General features: G+C 36.2%; 3 protein-coding genes across 4 annotated transcripts; all 3 read left to right on the top strand.

Moving 5' to 3' along the window:
- The first annotated feature begins 374 nt into the window (after nucleotides 1-374).
- pvalb3 (parvalbumin 3) lies at nucleotides 375-2,285 on the top strand. The gene is made up of 6 exons (XM_027137536.2): nucleotides 375-519; nucleotides 889-954; nucleotides 1,214-1,346; nucleotides 1,434-1,543; nucleotides 1,845-1,903; nucleotides 2,018-2,285. The coding sequence occupies exons 2-5, from the start codon at nucleotides 894-896 to the stop codon at nucleotides 1,868-1,870; spliced, it is 330 nt and encodes a 109-aa protein (XP_026993337.1). The 5' UTR covers nucleotides 375-519; nucleotides 889-893; the 3' UTR covers nucleotides 1,871-1,903; nucleotides 2,018-2,285.
- A 4,388-nt stretch (nucleotides 2,286-6,673) lies between these two features.
- Nucleotides 6,674-9,870, top strand: pvalb9 (parvalbumin 9). Its single transcript, XM_027137741.2, has 4 exons — nucleotides 6,674-6,735; nucleotides 7,003-7,135; nucleotides 7,737-7,846; nucleotides 9,664-9,870. The coding sequence occupies exons 1-4, from the start codon at nucleotides 6,675-6,677 to the stop codon at nucleotides 9,687-9,689; spliced, it is 330 nt and encodes a 109-aa protein (XP_026993542.1). The 5' UTR covers nucleotide 6,674; the 3' UTR covers nucleotides 9,690-9,870.
- A 2,524-nt stretch (nucleotides 9,871-12,394) lies between these two features.
- Nucleotides 12,395-22,524, top strand: ccz1 (CCZ1 homolog, vacuolar protein trafficking and biogenesis associated). 2 transcript variants are annotated; one of them, XM_027137746.2, is made up of 17 exons: nucleotides 12,395-12,557; nucleotides 14,122-14,196; nucleotides 14,313-14,409; nucleotides 15,117-15,214; nucleotides 15,438-15,531; nucleotides 15,954-16,034; nucleotides 16,182-16,229; nucleotides 16,326-16,409; nucleotides 18,048-18,223; nucleotides 19,108-19,189; nucleotides 19,334-19,395; nucleotides 20,724-20,835; nucleotides 21,079-21,112; nucleotides 21,217-21,334; nucleotides 21,529-21,687; nucleotides 21,780-21,907; nucleotides 22,068-22,524. In XM_027137746.2, the coding sequence occupies exons 2-17, from the start codon at nucleotides 14,183-14,185 to the stop codon at nucleotides 22,121-22,123; spliced, it is 1,443 nt and encodes a 480-aa protein (XP_026993547.1). In that variant the 5' UTR covers nucleotides 12,395-12,557; nucleotides 14,122-14,182; the 3' UTR covers nucleotides 22,124-22,524. The 2 variants fall into 2 exon arrangements, with proteins under 2 accessions (XP_026993547.1, XP_026993548.1); XM_027137747.2 differs by having other exon boundaries at nucleotides 12,406-12,472.
- Nucleotides 22,525-23,279: the final 755 nt, after the last annotated feature.

Raw genomic sequence — 23,279 nt, 5'->3', positions numbered from 1 at the left:
AGATATAAAATGCCCTTATTTTTTAAACAGGATTCCAACAGTTTTAGAAACTATACACCGGAATTGAACTGATAATCCGATTAGTTTACATTTTCCTGGATGCAAAGTAATCTAAGGCTTTTCTCCGAGAATCAGCAGTGAAAGTAGCGATGATGAAGAGAGAAGAAGAAGATCATGTGAAAGTGAGTGACTCCCACTGCGCAGCTCTGCTGTTCACTGTTCATCCGCCTCAGCAGCGTGTATTATTAGCCCCACTGGTGAGTATTAAGCACTTTTACATATACGTACATTTTTACCATCTTCATTTATACGCGTATAAATAGAACGGCCTGACTACTGGATACGTTTTTCAGGCAACTGCATGGCACGCGGTGTCTGTTACGCGCGTGCCTCAAGTTTCGGTGAGTGGACACAGCGCGAGTGTATATAAACCTCGCGACGCGGAGCATGTGGTCACTGCAGTCGCCAGTTCTCATCAGTCCGAGTGCAAATCGCTAGCCCCCTCAAACACAACCTGAGGTGAGTGAGAGTCTGTAGCCTTAAGCCGAAAACACTTTTATTTCTTTGTTTCTTTTTACTTTTTTCTTTTACGTATTTTTTTAACCTTTGGACTAACGGAACCTGGATCAGGAATAAATATGGATATGATGTCATTTTCCAAACAGCCATAATGTAGCAGTTAACATTTCATTTCATCATTTCTCATTTACCTTTTTAATAAATCTGCATGGTTTTTATGGTACTATACTATAGTGATTAATGCAAGGTGCATGTGACACTATGTATGGTGCTTTAGTCAGCAACTGTAATGTGCCACTTGTCTGTCTGTCTGTGAGGTGTTTAGCTTTTTAAAGCCTTATGTCCATCCTTTTGACTTTCCCTTTAAAGCAAAAATGGCATTTGCTGGAATCCTGAATGATGCTGACATCACTGCAGCCCTGCAGGCTTGCCAAGGTACTGTCAAGTTCTCTCAATCATCTGTCATTACACAACATTGACCACATTACCTGAAGATTTTTTATCATGGCTCGACTACTGCACGAAGAACACTTTAGCTTCAAGCATAGAGCTGCTACTCTTCAGGGCATTGCAAACAAGCTAGAGACTCCCAAATCTGCTCGCAACTTTTCTGACATCAGTGCTTTTTAAATTAGTTGCCACAGTGTTCGGTTATTAAAAACCAGAATAGTCATCTGTTCTTCTTGATTGTCAGCTGCTGACTCTTTCAACTACAAGACCTTCTTCAGCAAGGTTGGCCTGAGTGGAAAGTCCAGTGATGAGGTCAAGAAGGCTTTCGCCGTCATTGATCAAGACAAGAGCGGCTTCATTGAGGAAGATGAGCTGAAGTATGAATCTGATTCATTGATTTTAATTTGGCTTTGGTTTAAAAGTATCCCATAATATCCATCTTAAACTTTATCTGTTCCCTTCAGACTGTTCCTGCAGAACTTCTCCGCTGGTGCCAGAGCTCTGACTGATGCTGAGACCAAGGCCTTCCTTGCAGCTGGTGACAGTGATGGCGATGGCAAAATTGGAGTTGATGGTACTTAAGCAATACTAGTCCTTGCAGATCATAAATGGAAGGCATTGTCTTTTAATAATAAAGGCACATATTTATTAGATGGGACAATATAGATGTTAATTAAGAAATATTTTATTAATATTTGAATTACTTAGTGTTTACTTTTTACATTTTAGAATAATTCTTTTTTTTTGTTAAGGCATTCTGATAAATGCTTTGTATCTATATTGTGTATAGAGAAGTTATGCAGGGATTGAGGTAGATTTCTAAAACTGTTTAATCACATCTGTTGTTTTTTGTTTTTGTTTTTTTCATTTTCCAGAGTTTGCGGCTCTTGTGAAGGCTTAAGTACTTCATGCAGCCTGTTTTTTGGAGATGATGGTAAAGCAAATGTTTTTTTTTACTATTTTATTAAACCAAGTATGAAATATGGTGCTTGATCCAAACCCAAATCGTACTGCAGATTTAACATTTGATTATATTTTATACTTTCAGAGCTTGCTGCTGTAGACAAAGGGTTAAATGACAGCTGACCACAACAACCTCTTACTGAAAAGGAACAACAATTCCCAAAGCCAAGCTGATTTTTATACATGACTTTGACTGCGCACCTTCTGTTCCCAAGCTGCCCTCTGTCCTGAATGACTTATTGTCAAATGGTTGTTTAAGACATGTCTTAGACGTGAACTTGGGGTACTATACAATCTGTGATGCACTTTTTTGGGAAAGGGTGGTGAGGAGAGAATAAATGTTCTTTTTTTCATTTTTGTGTGTTTTTTTGTGTAACATTCCTCTCTTATGTAAATATGTGACTTTAGATGCACAAAAACACTTTAAGGTACAAACTAAATGCATTTATTATAAGGTGCCATTCATAGGAAAAAAAGTTTAAAAAGACTTGGCTTAAAAAAACATTAAGATATCTTACAGAAAGGCTGTCATTCTAATTCTTAATACACAAAGTATCTTTATAGATTCCTCATTTCATTTTTTTGATTACATGTGCCACCAAGATTTTGAGACTCCAAATCAAGCCAGAAAACAGAATATCACATCTAAACTCATTTTATTACAACAACAACAGCAACAAGAGAAAATCTGGTTACTTGAGCTCTAAAAATAGAAACTGTTCCTTTAATACAGAAAGTTTTCTGTAAAATCTTAGGACACACAAACAATCCATGGCAGTAAATAATGTAGTAAATGGTGCTGTTCATTAGGACAGGACCAAAACAACTTAAACTTCAGTGGAGTCTGAGTGCAATGAATTCACTCCTATTTGCAGGAAACAGGATTTTTCAGCTTTCTGAATTCTTTTACTCTGCAGCTTATCCTCAGTTATCAAACACAGGGTCAAAAAAAGCCTGTAATCTAATACAATTATATAGGAATATTTATATATCTAAGAATATAGTTTAATATACTACCAATATATTCTACATAAGTAATCCTGGTTTTAATTGATATATTAAACTACAAATATCTAGTTAAATTTTGCAATTAACCCTATCTGGACTCGGTCTTGACTCGGACTCAACCCTCTCTGGACTCGGTCTTGACTCGGACTCAAATGAACTGGTCTCGAATACAACACTGATATTAAATCACCCTATTGATGTTATGGGCAACTTAGATAATAAAACTTGATCCAAAAATCCTATTTTTTACATTTTAATTGTACCAAATTATAGATACAAAATAAGATTCATGAAATTGCAATCTGGGTGTCTTATATAGGCCATTTTTATTAAAAATCGGTGCTTTGGTGTATTAAATTGATACAATAATGCCCGTATTTTTGTTAAATGGTTGTGCTATCCAGTAAGGAAAACATGACCCTAGTTTGAAAGACAAGCGTTCCAAGCATTCATCTGCTTACGGCTCACTTTTCTGTCGTTGAATAGATTCCTATAGATTCTCTATTGATTTTCAGTGAATGTGCTTACATCAAACTGTTATACAGTGGTGCTGGACTTAATACTGCTTCCTGTCCAGCTGCTATAAAGGATAAAAATAACAAATTCATAAATGGATATGAGACATACCTCTTTTTGACAAAACACATCCCTATATAACCTATTTCTCTATTTATGCACTTTGTCTCTATTCTGTGTGTGTGTGTGTGTGTGTGTGTGTGTGTGCGTGTGCGTGTGCGTGTGTGTGTGCGTGTGTAACTCAGCTCTGAATATGGCCCAAGGGTTTTGTAGATTGCAGGTAGTATTTACTGACACTGTTTCTATAACTAAGCACAGTGCTGAATTAACAGAGAAGTATGATGTATTTATTATTATTTAGTTCTTTACTTATTCTTTCACACTCACTCTGTTTTCCATGCTTGGGCCCAGTATATTTTATGTCACCATATTTCTGGTAAATGAATCAATGATTTTTGTGGGTATTTTCAACTGTTTTTCACATTACGCCCCTGAGTTTTATGATCTTTATGATATAACTAAGCAAGCTGACTAACAAAACGTAACACAAAACACAAAACACAAAAATATCATTCAGTTGAGCTTGTGATTTAGATTAAATGGTATTTTGCTCCCTTGCTACAACCTGTGGAATGCCAACAAGGTCAGATTTTTAAAATGATTTCTCTTTATTAAAGATCAGTATCTTCAAGCCTTCAAACAAGTCTTCCAGCGCGAATGGTAATTCCGTATTTGCTTGCAATTGCTTGTTGCATTCATCCTTCAAAAATATGCAGCTTCTATTCAGAAATGCTAGGTAAATAGTAAAGGGATAGTTCCCAACACTGTAACTCTACCAGTAAGTTCTGTGACATTAGACTCTGTTGTCAGGCTCATATGTCGTCTCTTCTTCTTCTTCAGGACAACCTCACAGCCCCCGGCTGCACTGTCGCTTTAATATCTCGTACATTATGTGCGTCCTGTCATGCCGAGGTTATACTGATGAAGTCTGTCACCGAAACCATCCGCAAAGAGATATGGGTGTCAGTGTATATTGTAAAATATAATTGTAGTTTAAGCATGAGAGGTTTGCCATGTTCAAGGGAGCTCTTTATCATGATCCTGAACACTGTGGTCCTGTTCTGGAAGCACTGGGCCAAGACAGGAACAGACAAGAGTTGAGGTGCCAGGACTCTCTCTCTCTCTCTCTCTCTCTCTCTCTCTCACACACACACACACACACACACACACACACACACACACACACACACACACACACACACACACACACACACACACACACACACAAACACACACTTGCACATTCATACAAAGAGGAAATTTAGAGCTATATATTTTAATTAGTAATTTAACAAGTATGTTCACTACAGTGTTCTCTAACAAACCACCAACATCCCTGTTATAAAGGCTGCATGTACTGTGTGTTAGGAAAGTTTTTAAATTCACTGGAGAAAGACTTAATGATTTCCATTTAGTAGAATAGATGCAGGTGGGACAGTGATGCAGTTGAAAGCAAATCTGCTTCACTGATTCAGGGTCCATGGGTTTGATCCTGAGTCTGCTATATTTTCCCCAAGTTCTTGTGGGCTTCCTCTCTTACTTTTTCTGGTTTTGTTCCACTGTCCAAAAAAAAAACAATAAGTGGATTGTTTACACTTAGTTTCATATGGGTGTGAATGGGTGTGTGAATACGTGTGAGAGTGGTGCACTGTGGTGGACTAGCACTAAGTCCAGGCTTAGTGAACAATGTTACCGATCCAGATATACTGTAACTCTGGCCAGGTTTAAGCGGTTTACTGAAGAGGAATAAATGAATGAATGAATGATTTGAGTAGATGTAGCAGTTTAACCCACATATTTAAATGTGTCTTTTGAGAAAGAAAATGATTTATCAAAAATGTTATGTGTTGCCAAGTTGTTATCTAATCACCTGTACCACACTCAAGTATGAGACTGTGCTTTAATGTGTGACTGTGACTGTAGACGTCTGTAAGTGTGTGTGAGTGTGTCTAGGTTGTGAAAGTGAGAGTTGTAATGAAGCACTGAATTGTGTGTGAATTGGTATGTGTAGTGCAGGTGTCTGCAGGCCGTGCACCGCTCACACCAAAGGTTAATTAGGCCAGTAAGTAGAGCCTTGTGGCGAGAATCTGATCCCCCGACAGGTAACCTTATAGTCAGACATCGTCTGTGTCATCAGCCTTTATATAAATCCACACTGAGTGGGTAACACACATTGAGAAGAGCTGTGGTTTAAACCAGCAAAAGGAGTGACTGCATATCGGTGAGCATCATCTCAGCATCACCATTCACTCAGGCAGATAACAGTATACTTAGACAACAGTTAGACATTTAGCCTTAAAATGTATTATTAAAACTTATTTTAAGCTAATTTATTTTCAATTATTATTAAAAAAAATACTGAATGTAAACTAGAACTTCATAAAAATTGCAGTTATGTCCGTGATGGACTGACAGTGGAAGAAATGCAGTCTTGAAATCTTGCCTATTTAACTTTGATTTTTATATGTTCTCTGGAAGAAAAGCCTGAAATAACACCTAAAGTAAACGAACAGATAATATTATTTTTTACTTTAGGTTTATGGTTAATTAAAAAAAACATTTACATATAGTCTGTGGTAATATTTTAATTATTCTGGTACTGCACTCTTAGTAAAAAGAGGGTCCCTTTTTTTGTCTGGTAAAAAAAAAGGCAGCATTGTGTGGTACCATTAATGTCATAGATTTATTTTTGTACCTTTTGAATGTATGTATTATCTGGGTAGGATCATGTGGTGTATATTCATGAAACTGTTAGAAGAAAAGCATTAAAGGTATATCAGTTATTTACCTTGATTGCACCACTATATTCAAAGGTAGACATAAAATAATTAAAGAAAAAATAATTAATTAATTGAAAAGGATACTAATGTACAAAAGCTCTAGCATTATTTGCTCAACCCAAGAGACAAGTAAAATTAAAAAAACGGTATCAGGAAGCAGATGCCTTTTTACCCACAGTCTTCTTTTTCCATGTAAATATAAGAGATGCTTAATATCGAGTTTTAACTAAAAATAAAATGTGATTAATGCTAGGAATTTGATCATTTTTACTTCTAACATTTCTCTATAATAAACAGTCCTGCAGTCTTTATTAAGAAAATGCTTTTATCTCTGTACTGATGGAAATCTTTCATCATGTTGTTGTTAACAGGATCAATATGTCTCTCACTGATATCCTCTCTGCTGAAGCCATTGGAAATGCCATTAAGGACTGTGAAGGTGAGCTGAAGCAGAACTAAACATACATAAGGACACATGGTGGATTTGTTTGCTTGTAATTATACTTGAATGTTATCATTAGGATCATGAAACATAAAAGCAATCCCAGTGTTTGAGATGAAATGACTGCCTGTGAATGTAGTACTGAGGTCATAGCTGGAGCTTAACTTTAAGATGCTGTAAGAACTATAATCTGAAGAAAGGTCATGTTGATAAGTTCTCAGTTTGGTAATATCACCTGTCTTTTTTGTGTGCTCCACCTGGCAGCCCCGGACTCCTTCACTTACAAGAAATTTTTCCAGCTAATTGGCCTGACTAAGAAAAGTCCAGAGGAAGTCAGGGAAGTGTTCCGTCTCTTAGATGACAACAACAGTGGATATATAGAAGAGTCGGAGCTGAAGTATGCCTATTTTTATTATTATTATTATTATTATTATTATTATTATTATTATTATTATTATTATTATTATTATTATTATTATGGTGTTATTTTAATGTTAGCAGAGGAGTGTCTTAATGATTGTTCATCGTTAACTGATTTGCAAGTTTGTTCTGCTTTTATACTGATTGTAGTTATCTAAGCAAGCTGAGAGAGAACAGGTGCAATACATAAAGCATTTAAGAGCATTTTCTTTTTAATAGTGAATAAACATTTTTGCTCTAAGCAGCTTTTGCCTCAACTTCAATTAGGTTCTGCCAGAGTGATATTTTCTCTAAGCCATTTCCAAATCTAATCCATCAGTTGGATGTTTTGTTTGGATTATTTGCATTATGTAATACTGTCTGTAGGCCCTGTGGCAAGGACAGGTAAGTGACTTTGATAGTGACAGCATTATCATTTTGCTCAAAGTTTTGCACACATGCAGTGAAATTGATAGCCTTCATGCTTTGAAACTGCTGATACCTAAATAAATTTCTAAAAATGTTTTGATTTTTTTTTTGCATGCATGTATGTCTGTTATTAGTGTGTGATTAGTTAATTAATTATTTTTCCAACCCAGGTTCTTCTTGCAGAGGTTTGTCCCAGGGGCACGGACATTGACAGTGAACGAAACCAAGAACTTTATGTCCGGTTCAGATGGTAACAGCGATGGAAAAATTGGAGCAGATGGTAAATCCCACCAATAATTATCCTTCTTGGGTGTTGTTTCAGTAATTCTACCTCTGTTAAAGGCATGATAGACTCTCACAGTTTTTATCTCATAGCACACTGCATTAATCACATGCAATAAGAGCTTCTTATTAAAATATACATACATCTTATTAAAGTCAAGACATGTAGAAATTGAGCATTTCATCTTAACTGTTACATCCAATCTAGAACAAAAGAGATAAGAGACATAATACTTTATTGATCCCATGGGGAAACTGGAGAATTGCTCTCAAGTGGAAACTGTCACAGCCTACGTGCCTCTTCATTTCTGAGCTTTTCCTAACTGCTTTAGATATAAAATGGAAATATACTGTCAGTTAAGAATATTTAGCTTCTTTAATGATAAATATTAATCATATGAGGACATACATAGACAGTAACAGACTAAAAATTGTTAGCATGTAGTTCACTTTGATCCACTTGCTTTTACTGCCATGCATTACCTCTCAATCTATATCATCTGATCTATCTATCTATATATATATATATATATATATATATATATATATATATATATATATATATATATATATATATATATATATTATCTAGAAGCTAGGCTAATGTCTGGATGTTAGTATTTTAGCTTCCATGTTCATAAACAAAGATTTAGCTACTCAGGGGCTTAGAGAAATTACATGTCTGTGGCTCAGCTGGAGGTGTTGTGTTGTTGCATGCTAATCTACATGAGCCTGTAGTGGCAGAGCATTAGCAAACACACAGCATGTAAAACCTGTTCACATTAAACTGACAAAGAGGTTGTTTTCACTGTTGAAGGTGTTTGCTTCGTGTACGATCAGGGCTAACCTTCCTTCCCTTTGTTGCTGTAATCTTTACAAACAGAGTTAACCATTAGTTAACTTATTAGTTAAATAAGTTTTACACTTACTTGTGTAATTGGGATTTTACCTGGAACCAGAGTGTTTAGTGCTTCAGTGGTGTTCCATGTGCTGTTTTGATTGTCGGCAATCTTTGCAAAATTCTGCATGTATATTTCTTTTTGTAGGGTTTCTAGTAAGCTGTGCTGATCAAAAGATACACACTGTATGCTGTTGCTATCTGCTGTAAAGCCCCAAATGTATTCAAATTATTAATAGGTTTAGGTGAGTGCTAAACTCGGTGTAATACAGTATCTATAGCAATAATCTGACAGTTTTCATTGAAACTACTTAGAAAATCTAAAAAAAATAAATACATTGCTTTATTAGAGTGTGCATTTGACCCAACTCATGTGACTCCTCATGTGGTTGAGACACCAAGGTTGGGTTTTGCGTTCTAAGACTTTCTGTTCCTGCTCTAAGGGATTAATTATGTGCTTGTAGTTCAAGTCCTATAGTACATCTGTAAGCATTTTGCTTGAAAAGAAATTACATGCATGATTACAACGAACAGAACAGTAACAGAATTAAGGGGAAAATATTTAAAACTTAAAACTTAGATTTATGTAAAAAAAATATACATAAATTATTTTAAATTATTATTCCAGTAAAAGGTTAGATTCTTTTAGTTAGGATAGAGTCTTTTCTTTTAAAGGAAAGTGAATTGTAAACCCACAAGACATTGGCAGCAGTGAACCTGACACAATTTATTCATTCTTTTCATTGAACACATTCTGTTTTAAAGCATGATCCAAAAGAAATCAATACTGCTTCCATTTAAAATGTTATACATGAAGAACTCATAGTTAACTCATTACTCCTCTTAGACTTCAGCTGGTGGACACTTAATTCCCGATCCAAGCAAAATGCCCTAATATCTCATGTGTATGTTTGCAGAATTCCAGAACATGGTCCTGTCTTAAAGGAATGACAGATTCTCAGTCCTCTACCAGCAGCCGTGCTGAAGTTCTATCTGTCTCACTTCTTTTTACATTTCCAAAGATTTTATCAAAGACCAACATGCAGTCCCTTGTTTTTATTTAGTTTGGGAAGGCATGTTTGATGGTTAAATGTCTGTCATTGCCCTCATGCTCATTTCACATGACCAACAACACTGATTAAGGAAATAAATAAAGTCAAATTAAATGTAATATGTGATGTCTTATTTTTGTTTTGCTGTTTTTTTTATATAAATATATGTGTATAAACCTGTTTTAGACTATTGTACATCACACTGCTCTGCTTATCACTGATTAATCCGACTGCCAAGGATTCAGAACTGCTCCAGATTTTAAATTAATCCAAAAAGCATTAGATTGAGCTTAAACATAATTTACAAGTGCAATCTTTGTTATGTTAAAATATTGCTAGTTACTGTTTTTATTTATGTAACTAATGAAAATAAATAAATTTAAAAATATATATATAATATTAAATTTTAATTAATTACATATAATTAGAATATCTATAGCCTCAAAAGCACATTGTTGGCGCATCTGATGAAGGATAAGAGTAGGATATTACATCGTGTTTCATTAGAAACTCCGTGTATGACACTAACCATTCACTAGAAACAGTTCAGTCAGGACCACTTGAGTCAAAATAAAGACAATTCTTTTAGACATATATTTAAATTTTTATTTGTAAGACTGTTAAAATTACATTTGGCGGTATGGCTCTATTCTGAATTCCCCATCCTTTTCATGAGCTCCATGAAAGCTAGTCAGGGAACAGCAGCAGCTTCTGGGGACAATCTCCCATTTAAAACTGGGAAAGCAGCAAACTAAAATCCCCCCATTTATAACAGAGCATGCAACAGTGACAACAGAATGACACTGATTAAATTTTCAAGGAGGAGCTAGGGGAGGAGGTGTGTTGCAGCAATGCAGTGGAAACAGCCAAGCAGACAGACTGAAAATGCATTTAAATAGGGCGCCCTGTTTGAAAGGGACCAATTGAGCGCTTAGGAATCAGTTCAGCTGATGGGCTGGGTTAGAAATTTTTGACAATCAGCTGATAGTCGAGCTTGACTATGCAGCCTGCCTGAACTGACGCTGAACGCTATATTTATTGACAACTTTACAATCACAGCAAATTGTGAGTCAGCAGCATGCTATACAAAATCATGAAGAAATAGATCAAGGGCTTTGTTTAGGATTTGCATCATACATATGCCCCATTAGAATGGGGATAAAAACAGCAACATTTGACTGTGGTGTGGCGAGCGGTGCCAGACAAGGCTGGTCTGAACATAGATTTAGTCACTAGATTTACACAGAATGCTTAGTGGAAAATAATTTCCAGGCAGAGGCAGCATTGCAGGTGGAAGAGACTTGTCCATAAGAAAGAACTACAGTAACTAAAGAATAAACACTCTTTTCAGCTAATCAAACCTTGAAACAAAAACTTTTGATTGATGCTGCTGCATGATCTACAGTACTTGGAATGAACTTTAGCAAACTTTAAGCCTTTCATCTTTTTGTGCTCTCTCTCTCTCTCTCTCTCTCTCTCTCTCTCTCTCTCTCTCTCTTTCACACACTCATTCACACCTATGGGAAAGTCAATGTCACCAAACTAACGCCACGTTTTTGGAACATGAGAAGAAACTGGAGACCCCAGAGGAAATGGGGAGAACAAAGACAAACCTACCAAACAGATACACAGAATAGTAATAATAACAACAACAACATCAACAATAATTAAAAAGTATAAAAGCCTACTTATTATTATTATTATTATTATTATTATTATTATTATTATGCCCTGCTATAATATTCATGTACAGCATATTATATGTTACATTATCGCACACAATTCAGACCACTATATTCACACATTCTTTCCTTCCTACCTCAAACTGTATGCATTTGCACTGGTAAACTTCTGCACATCCCACATTATTATACAGTTAATGTTCCTATTTAATTGTTTTGTTATTTACATTTTTATCTATTTTATTTTCATTATTATTATTATTATTATTATTATTATTATTAACTCATAGTTTTTAATAGCTAATAGTTTCTTTATATTTATGCTTCATTTCTTCATTATTACTATGCACCAGTCCATAAAGACAAATTCCTTGTACATGGAAACTCACCGTACTTGTCAATAAAGGTGTTTTTTGTTATTACTATACAGTGTGTTGCAAATGTACATTGACACCTCACCATCACATGGCTGAAACAAAGTTGGAAGTGTGCAATTGTCTTGTTATTTGTAGAATTAAGATTTTACAGTACTTATTTGACAGGTAAGTGGCTGCTAAGAAGCCCAAACCTGACAATACTCATGTATACGAAGCGAGGTCCATTAAGACATGGTTTGTCAAAGTTGGAGCAGAAGAACTCAGAGCCCTGACCTAACCTTAATAAACACTTCTGGGTTGAGCTGAAACACAGGCTTATGTATATAGTCCACTTTGTCCATTTTTTTACCATCAATATATCTACACAGCTTATTTCGGAACCACTAATATTCGATCTACGACACAGAACTGCTCTATTTGACTAGTTCACTATTAATAGAATAAACAGATAATCATTTTAGTGCAACACGTGGAGCCCAGGTCAGTAAGACTTACACGGAACTGTATTTTCAGCGCATTTGCTTTACCCGAGCTGTTACGCACAGAACCCGGAAGTTTCACATACAGTTTTTCTCCTTGGAGGAGGGTCTCTGCACTTATCACTCTTCTTCAATGGTTGTTTTTTTTTTTTAACACTATATAGTAAACTTGTCCGTTTGTCTTCTCTGTCGCAATGCTGTAAGAGATACGCATATTTTTGGTAAGAGCCTCTTTAACGCACTCGAAGTGAAAACCGTGTCCCGGTGTTTTAGGTCCTGTTGCTAGCAAAAAGAAACCTAGCAAGCAGCAGTGCTCATTTGTGTAACTCATCGTGATATTTGCTTGTCGGTGTTTCTTATTTTCATACGAACTGTAGTTGTTTATGTCTCACAGAGGATATGTTCCGTTCAGCCCGGGTTGTGTTTATGTTCATGATCACTGTAACAGCTGACTAGCTTTTCAGCGTTTAAATTAGAACTGACAACGCGCTCAGCAGCGGTGGGACAAGTGTCACACGTTTATAGTCCACAAACAGTCAGCAAATACAAGAACAAAGTCTTGGACGATTCCAGTTTCATTTACTGTACACAGCGCGTTGGAAAGCATTTAAGCCGTTTTAAAAGTCATCAGAGTTGCCTGGATTACAAATGAGAGAGAAACCGGTTTTACCAGGCCGTTTTTGTTCTTCTTTCTTTCTTTTTTTAAAACATTCATTTATTTGTTTGTTTGTTTTTGTTTGTTTATTTATTTATTTTACAAACAATAACCTTAGTTAATGGTGGAACGATCATATGATTAGATTTAGGTGGATTTAAGAAGACAATATTGATAGTACTATGCATCAGAGCATCAGTTTATTTTGTGTTTGTGTAAAGCTAAATATTCATAAGTCAAAATTCAGTAGTTGATAAAAGCGAAAGGAAAATAAAATGGCTGTTTGTATTGAACCCGTTCAGACTAGTACTCGGTAGAACCACTTTTTGCTGCAGTAACAGCTGTTAATGTGTTGGGATGTTGAAATGTGTGTTTTTGTTTTTTTATTATCATTATTATTGCAAGTTCCAAACTGTGCCACAGATTTTAATGTGGAAAATCTCCTGTATTACTTTGGCCTTGTCTTTGGGACTGTTGTCCTGCTGAAAGTTAAAGCATGCACATGATGCTTTTATCACATTTTTTATTTTTCTTCCCAGAGGAATTGCATGTATTAGGTTTGCACTAGACATGGCGCACTGAAATGCAGTGTTTTTTTTTTTTTTTAGAAAATACAGTATCTTAATCTTGGAAAAAACAGATCTTTACTAGGAGATTCTCATACTTCACATAGCTCTTCTCAAGACATGGTTTCATTCTTCTATACAGTCCTCAAAGTCCTTTCCAGAACTCAATTATGCAGAGCTATTGAAATGGTTGTCTGGTGCACCTTCACTTCATGTTCAGCTCCTGTACTTTGTAACTGATTTGCTTCCCTCACCAGACTCGTCAGTGGTGTGATGCTTGCTAAGATGTCTAATCTCTTAACACCCTCTTCTTAAATGATAAATGCCTTTTAATTTCCTTAGAAAGCTCGTTAGTCTCCATTTTCATATCTTTCCTCCTTTTCATAATCTAGAGGGTTGAGTACTTACAAATTTGATAAACTCCATGGAGTTTGACTATTTTTACAAGACATTGTATGCTGGTTATATGATTACGACTAATGTTATGTTTAGGGTTAGTCATATGTGATCATTTGTATTTATTACTGTTTAAAATATTCCTTCTGCCAAATGATGGTTTTGCAGAATAAAGGCATGCCCATCAGGCTGCTTCAAGGGAGGAGGAACAAACTTCAGACACACTCAAATGCTCATGATCAGGTGCTGACAGACTAATATTTGCCTGATATCCAACAGTTTTCATTGCCTAGTTAATTCCTGTTATATGTAATCCCACAACTCTTACAGCTTTTTCTTTCTGTTTTTTATCATGCCAGTCCAAGAATGGCTTCTGGAATGCAAGAAAAACAGTCCAGCCTGTCTTTGCTTAGTTTTTTCATCTATAACCCTAAATTTGGACCACGTGAAGGGGAGGTGAGTTTCACTCTGTTTAACAAGAATATCCTTATCATTTACTTGACTGATATTTTACAAACATTTACCTAGCTTCAAATGTGTTAATGAATGAATAAGATTGGACGATGCAATTAGACTGGAAGATCTGACACTTAAAAGCTTTCAGGCAGTGAAAAAGAAACATAGTGTTTTAAATAATTCATCCTGATTGACTGTAAGACTTTTTTTATATGATTAGAAGTTTGCAGGTTTTTTCTTATCTTTTCTTAACATAGTATTTAATTAAAAAATAAATTCATTACAAATTGTTATTTTCACACTTGGTGTATTTCAGATACATTCAAAAAAGAGTCTTAAACGGCCATAAAAGACAAGAGACCCAGAAGTTTGCAGTATAAAAATGAGTATATATGGTCACTAACAAACTCTGACTTTGGCAGTGATTTCAGTGATGCTCTGTTTCCAGTTTTTTAAGATCGATCCTTCTCTACTCATTTAGCTGATACACCAGTATCACTCCTGTGCTGAGCATCTGGTCACTGATTGTCCAGTGATGGTCCCTTTCCATTGCTATATAAAGCATTTTAATGCTGCAGGGTTGCACTTTCCAATTGAGCTTTTTCTGCTTCTGTAATCAAAGGGTTTATTGTTTTCATCTTGATAAAAATACACTTATTTATGACTTTTATTATTTTTAACGTCTTTCACTCTACTATGTCCAACAGGAGGAGAAAAAGATCTTATTTTATCATCCTTGTGAAGTGGAGAAAAATGAAAAGATTCGCAACGTTGGACTCTGTGAGGCCATTGTTCAGTTTACAAGGTATCCGTGAATGAATACATGTTAATTTATGTGTACGCATTAATATTAATGCAACATGATAAAATCAGTTAATGGAGGAATGATCATATTATTAGATTTAGGTGGATTTAAGAAGACATAATATAGTACGATGAAGCTAGAGCACCAGTTTATTCTGTGTTTATGTAATCATTTGTTAAATCGAGATAGATGCTATATTTTAGTGTTCTTTTGCCTCTTGCAGGACTTTCTGTCACACAAAGCCAGCAAAATCACTTCACACTCAGAAAAACAGACAATTCTTCCACGAGCCTGAAGAGAATTTCTGGATGGTCATGGTATACGAGTTTAACCCTTTTTATTTAAATAAGAGTAATGTCTTCTGTAGTGTTTTGTAAAACAAAAATAATAATAGAATAATGGACTTGATTTTTCAAGCTGAAAATCCAGTTAGTTCAGAAAAATTCTTGTATCCTATTCCTGCTTCCGGGTTTTTGGAAATGTTTGTATTTGGAGAATTACAAATGGGAATTTCAGTGAATAGGATTCAGATCATGTTATTACTGATCGATTTTTACATGTATTATGTTGTCAGTTTTAAGTAGATTTCCCCACATATTTAATAACCTTTTTGTGAAATTCAGTCAATTAATTTTAATGAATTATAAATCACATTGATTGCTTTTGTACGTTTGGGCTGATTGGTATTAATATATCTCTATAGGTGTCTTATTTTTTCTCTGGTGTTTTGTCTTTTAAGGTCGTACGGAACCCAATGGTAGAAAAACCCAACAAAGATGGAACACCACCCACTATAGAATACCAAGAAGAGGAGATTCTGGTTAGTGTTTTCTTGCTAAATCTGCTTCTTACCCTTCTCGTTTGTGAGCCAGCGACATGGAGAATGTACTTTTCTATTGCATATAATGTTATTTGTACCAAGACTGATGAATGTATCTGACAGTTTTTTTCCCCTCCTACATTCTAGGACTCTGTTTATGGTGCAGTATTGCAGCAGTGCTACAGCATGTATAAGGTGAACTGCACTTTCCATTTAGATAAACCCTGTGATTTTGTTGAGTGCGTTTGTTTATTCAGTGCTACATGTTTGTGTCCTCTTCTATGTTTCCAGCTTTTCAATGGCACTTTCAGCAGGGCATTTGAAGCTGGAGGAGTGGAGCTACTTACACAAAAGCTTGAAAAGTTCTTCTACAGGGTAAGATAAAGTATTGATAAGGAAAGTGATCTTCATCAGCTAAAACACTGTGTGAGCGAGTTTAAAGTGAGTAGTCTGTACATATCTCACATAGTAGCAATTAGAATGTGAAACCAGACAAGTTAGGCAGATAGGTAACTGTCTATCTGCCTATCAGTGAGGATTACACATGAAATGTACACCTCCTAAAGGAATATGATAACCTCCCAGCTCCCTTTAGTTGAACTTGTACTGCTGTTAATAAGAAACTCAGCAGTGCAAATTTGTGCTGTTTGTCTGATGAGTTGTTTCATTTAAATTGCATCACTGAAGGACACATGTTTAGTCACCTGTCTGAATAATTCAGCTGTAGTGAAGGGAAACCCTTCTGTTCACCTCTGTCCAAACCCGAACCTCGGCCTTGTGCCCTCTGAGAAGCCATCATGTGCTCTCAGGGTGAAATGGCACTGACTGCTGTGCAAAACCTGTTCAGCATCTTACTATACATCACTGTCAAATGACATGACATCAGCCTCATTAGGAAGACTTGCTGGTATCAGCGCTTGTGACTGCAGTTTTTTTTTCTAGTCCTAGCTTTACACAGAAATGATCCATACCACTGTTTCTGAATTGGACGGTGGTTTGAACAAGCGCTGTTGCAGCATCATGTTGTCTTCAGGAATGAATAATGAAAATATTTAGGTATACGGTATGTCATAGATTTTAAAATGTTAGTGTTTCTCTTGATTGAGGTATGTGCTGGGGATGCGGTGAAGAGAGGCAATATGAGGAAGCACAGCTGCTTACAAATCTGTGGTGTGGGGACATTTCAGTTTCGTTGTGGAGTATAATGGAGAAGAGAAATAAACTGTTTGCTTGCACTGTTTTACACGTGCCAACAGTTAAAAAAACGGAAACATGTCCAACATGATGGTACATATGCAGTGCCTTCACCCAGTTATATTGCTGTCGGGAAGCAGGATAGCCGAGCAGATAAGACCTTCATCCAAAAAAACAACAGTCCCTCTTTAATGCCTTCCATCATACATACCCAACTGATTCAGAGGGGGGAGAAAACAGTTGGGTGTTCTTTTGCAAGAATGTGCAGCTGTCTTTCGGTGGTTAGTGATGTGGGTTATCGTTACCTTATGGAAACGCTTGAGTCGCATTAAAATGACCAACTAACACACCTTTTTTCTTTTTTTCTTTTTTTTTTTTTTTTAGCACCCTGAAAATTTCCCAACATCTTTGAAACAACATGCAAAAATATTGAAAACAAATTGTCTAAAGCATAAAGCCTTGCTGTCTTCTATATTTTATTTTTTAGATATGTTTATTTTTGTTTATATACTTTTATTTTATACCTTACAATACATCAGGAATGTTTTTTGCTTAAAAGTAAAATAAAGTAATAGTTCTGGAGTAAAAATACCATTTACTGTACGGTTTAGCATGTACTAAAACACCTTAGAATGAAATAACAAAAAAAAAAAAACACTCCAACTGGCTTGGCCATCAGTACTGAACCAAACCTAAGTTGATGAAGAGCATCTAATAGAACTTTTTTTTTCTTTTCTTTTAAGGTGTAAGGTTTTCTAAGTGCACCACACATGTTCAAGCTCTTATACCTTGTGGGTTTTTGCATGTGTTTTACTGTAGTACATACAGACGCTGCACCTCCAGTCATGTGACCTGCTAGATGTGTTTGGAGGAATCAGCTTCTTCCCCCTGGACAAAATGACGTATCTGAAGATCCAGTCTTTTGTCAACAGAGTGGAGGAAAGTCTGAGTCTGATCAAATACACAGCCTTCCTCTACAATGACCAGCTCATCTGGTAAAGATCACCACTGCTTATACTATACTTATAGTTATTTATTGAATGAGTTTGCAGCAGTCCTGAGCACCAGCACTGACTCAAAATGTTCTCTTTAGACGTGGCTCTTGTCTGTTAGTCCTACAGCACTGCTGCTGTTTCTTGTCATATTAATGGAAATTTGCATTGACTAAATGATTTTGACATGTAAGGCTGTGATATAAGATGTTGGGTGTGCTTCACATTTGTCTCGGGATTAATACACCATAGGTAACATTATCAAAGTAACACTTGTATTATTTAATTTGGTATCATACATAATGATATAATAATGATAGTAATCAACCAACAATTCAAATGTAGCCCACATGAGCAAGACCTTAATGAAATGTTTGTGACTGTAAACTGACAAAATTTGGTTCAGAATTTGGTCCTTAAAAGCGACTTTCTGTATTTCTATCTGGAAATCAGAGTTTAGTGTTTTATCAACATTCTGTAACATCCTGCAGTTTTTACTCATTTAGTTTTAAATACATTCAGGCATATTTAGTTACCATTAAAGCAAACATCAGATAATGCAAGTGTTAACGTACTCTGTTGCTTTGTTAACATTACTCATGGTTTGTTAATGCTCACGGTCATTGTATCTGGTTGCATTGTACGGTAAACAATGTCAGTTAAAGATAAACCATTCCCTGAACTTTTGCCTGTAATCTCATTCATGCAAAAGTTTGGAAACAGACTAAGATCTGATATTAAAGCTCTTAAAGGTTTGCTACAGAGGGTAAACTGTTGAATGTGCAACATGAAAAAAAGGGTTTCTTATTTTAATGAAATATAAAGCATACTGTATCAAATTTACTAAGCCACATGGTCATGCAAGTGTTTTGGTTTGTATTTTGCAGGAGCGGGCTGGAGCAGGACGACATGCGCATTCTTTACAAATACTTGACAACATCACTGTTTCCAAGGCACACTGAACCTGAGGTGTGGTCATTTTCTCTATGTAGTTCATTACACACACACACACACACACACAGAGAAGTGTATGTGGAACTGTATGAGCAGTCTGTTTAGAGTACACATTAATTTACTGTGTGTGTGTGTGTGTGCGTGCGTGCGCTGTGTTAGCTTGCAGGCAGGGACTCGCCTCTGAGGCTGGAGGTAACAGGGAATCTGTTGCACTATGGCAGGTAAGCACAACGTCTCCTCCTGACTTGCACTACATTTCCGATCCTCTGCCTGTGTTAGACTAAGATGTCCGGGGTACATGGCTCAGTTAACAAAGCTAGACTCTGATAGATTGCCTCTGATCACATAACGCAAAGAGAAATTGAAGTGCTTTGATGGCCCTGAGCAAAACCCTGTTCCATCCGAGTCTTTACCGGATGGTGGATTATAGGTCAGTGAGTGTACCAGTGTGGTGTGTGTTGCAGCTTACTGGCAGCAGTGTTAAGCTCTGCAGATTACTTTTATGCACTGAGTGGAGCTGATCGAGTGTTGGCTCTCATCCAACATGCTGATTAGTTTAGCCATTGTGCCTCCTGCAGCAGGAATATCTCCAAAAGCATTACATTTATGTGATCAGGGCAGAGAACCGTGCCAGGGCTTTTAATTACTCCTAAAGCCACATGGGCACTAGTCATTCACTTCCACTCTAGTAATCAGCTGATCATTTCTTCTACTCAGCAATGCCTGGACTTGAGCTCACCTCAGTTTAGAGTATCAAGTTTCATTTGTTCTGTCTTTTATCGGTAGTAATTCTGTTGTTTTATTTCTTTTTACAAAGATCATTGTCACCCAGCAGCTTTACACAAATCTGATTTTTTTTTTAAAAGGTCAATTTATTATTAACTGTAATTATTATTAATCTAAGTATATTATGTCTCAGCTTCACTTATGGTAGTTATATCAATTATATCACTTATGGTACCTATATCAATTTAACAACTACTTATATAATCAATTTAAGTAAACACGGGTCAATGATTTTTAATCCAGAACAGCGACACATTTCACACATTAAAATAACTACAGACCATGTAAACAGGAGAACAAACAAAACACTGTGACCAAAAAGGTTCAAACAGTTCAGGCCAGGCAGCTGATCGTCTCAGTCGTGTTCCCTGTTAATACAGAAAGCTTCCCTATTTGTATGAGTGCTCAGGTGTAAAAAGAAGTATTTTGTGTATGTGACTTTGTAAAGAACATGAAAGAGAGATTCTGTATTATTGAGTAACAATTCAATTATTCTGAACAGCTGTTTGAGTTCCCTTTTTTTTTTGATCATTTGATGTCCAGTTTTTTATATATAGCATTTAAGTTCCATAAAGCTGCTTTCTTAACTGTATGAACATCAGTACCAAAGGCATGCTTTAATAGAACACATTACTGCAGTATGTATGTCCATCTTTCTGTCTGAATACAATTTATTATAAAATATTTGGAATGATTGACAGATTTTTTTTAATTTTTTTTTTAGAAGTTTGACTCAGCTCTGTTTTTTCTTATCTAAATCCAGATTTTTAACTGGACCAGCCAACCTAAAAGATCCAGATGCCAAATTCAGGTTTCCGAGAATATTTGTGAAGATGGGGAACAGTTACGAGGAGCTCCATTTGATCGTTTACAAGGTAAGCTTTTCAGCCATCTCTAATTTTGTCTGTCCATCAAGAAACCCAGTCTTGTATACTGTAAATGGCTGTTAAACTTTGTCACGTTTCTCGTGATTTGATACTTGATACATCTGTGCCCTTGACAGAGATTATCAAAATATTACATTGTGACATGAAGTCACTTCATACAAGTGCTTTCATACAAATCTCGATTGAAAACTATATATATATATATATATATAATTGTCATCTCTCTTGCAGGCTATGAGTGCTGCTGTGTGCTTCATGATAAATGGTGAGTTTCCTTTTTTTTTTTGCATTTAAGGCTTGTAGTTATGCTAGTTGATGCCATGTGTAGTCCTTCAGCTTCAGTCCCATTTGGTTAACATTTTTTTACAGCATCAGTGGAAGTTACTCGAGAGTTTTGCGAGCAGCTAGATGCACTGGTCGGCCCTCAGCTCACTCTGCTAGCGTCAGATATCTGTGAGCAGTACAACATCAACAGGAGGATATCAGGGTCAGTACTCATCTAAAAAGGTTTCGTTTAATTTCCCTTTAATGTTTCTTTGCTTGAATAAATCAGATCTTTTAACCTCATTTATACCAGGGTACCTCTCACTGCTAGGTCTGGAGATTAGGGCTTCTGCCTTATTTTGTATATATTTGAATGTCCGTTTGCAAAGTGTGTGTGTTTTGTGTTTGTATGACTAGACCAGAAAAGGAGCCCCAGTTTAAGTTCATTTACTTCAACCACATGAACTTAGCTGAGAAGAGCACCATCCACATGCGCAAAACGGCCAGTGTGTCCCTCACCTCTGTCCACCCTGACCTCCTGAAGATCCTTGGAGACATCAACAGCGATTTTGCACGGTAGCCACTGTCTCTGGATTGTATTTGATGCTTTGTCAGATAATTTGTCAGATTTTTTTTTAATTATATTTTTTCTCCCTCATGTGTCTAAGGATTGATGCAGATGAGGAAATCATTGTAAAAGCGATGACTGACTACTGGGTAGTGGGCAAGAAATCAGATCAGAGAGAACTGTATGTCATTTTGAACCAGAAGAATGCCAATTTAATTGAAGTGAATGGTATGTCCCTGTGTATGAACACATTCTCTGTAAATGTAGTTTGGATTAGTTGGTTATGATCATTAGCTAAAGATGTGCTATAATGATTTATTATGTGAATTAGTTGAATTTGTTTGACAGACTTTGAAACTCATCACTGTTTCTCTTTTTTGCATTACAGAAGAGGTGAAGAGACTTTGTGCAACACAGTTCAATAACATTTTCTTTTTGGATTGAGGACAATAAAAAGCAGAGAAAGTGGGATTTGGCCACACTACAAACTGTCAGCTGTTCATGTTTTAATGACAGCATCAGTGTAATGCAATAATTGCATTGTAAAAAAAATTTAAATTTCATATTTTGCAATTTTTAAAAGATTTTTATTTAATCTATACAAAAAAGATTCCATTCTTGTAATTAAAAAAATTTAAATCAAAGTTTTACTGTATATATAATATTGACATCTCAGCACTTTTGTTCCATTCTCTTTTGTTTCTGCTTCCTTTGACTGACCAGTCACAGAGTAATTAAACTGTATGTCATTTAAACTTGTCGTTTATGCTGTTACGTCATCTTCATTATAGTTTGTTGATGTTTTCCACGTTTTTCAATTGACATTAAAATTTTAATTCGCTCCACTTTCTGGGTTTCAATTGTCTTTGCTTAGTAGTGCATGCTTCTAGGGTGTTTAATTGTTTTCAAAGCAAAGTAAAAAATAAAAACAGAAAATTGTGTATACACAGGGATTTGCGCTAACCACCAAGGACTCTGTGTAAAATATTTAGTTAAAATTTGCACTTTCATTCATTTTCTACCGCTTATCCGAACTACCTCGGGTCACGGGGACTATCTCAGGCGTCATCGGGCATCAAGGCAGGATACACCCTGGACGGAGTGCCAACCCATCGCAGGACACACACGCACACGCACACGCACACGCACACGCACACGCACACGCACACACACACACACACACACACACACACACACACACACACACACACACACACACACACACACACACACACACACACACACAAAAATTTATCCAGAGATGCCAATCAACCTACCATGCATGTCTTTGGACCGATGGAGGAAACCCCCCAGGCACTGGGAGAACATGCAAACTCCACACATACAATGCGGAGGCAGGAATCGAACCCCCCAACCCTGGAGGTGTGAGGCGAACGTGCTAACCACTAAGCCACCGTTCCCCCTAAAATTTGCACATACTTTATTTAATTCATGAGGATTATATATATCTTGTTTGATTTGAACTTGTGTCAAATGCAAGCAATCCATGCAAATATACAAAGCAATGAACAGCTTAGTTCAATGACTGGCAATAAAACCCGACTGAATTAAGTCGTGTAACAGTATGTATGACATGCAC

The sequence above is a fragment of the Tachysurus fulvidraco genome, chromosome 8 (assembly GCF_022655615.1).
Source record: "Tachysurus fulvidraco isolate hzauxx_2018 chromosome 8, HZAU_PFXX_2.0, whole genome shotgun sequence".
In the NCBI taxonomy this organism is placed as follows: Eukaryota; Metazoa; Chordata; class Actinopteri; order Siluriformes; family Bagridae; genus Tachysurus; species Tachysurus fulvidraco.
Note: the sequence above shows the minus strand (reverse complement) of the source record. Positions and strands in the feature narration are given on the sequence as shown.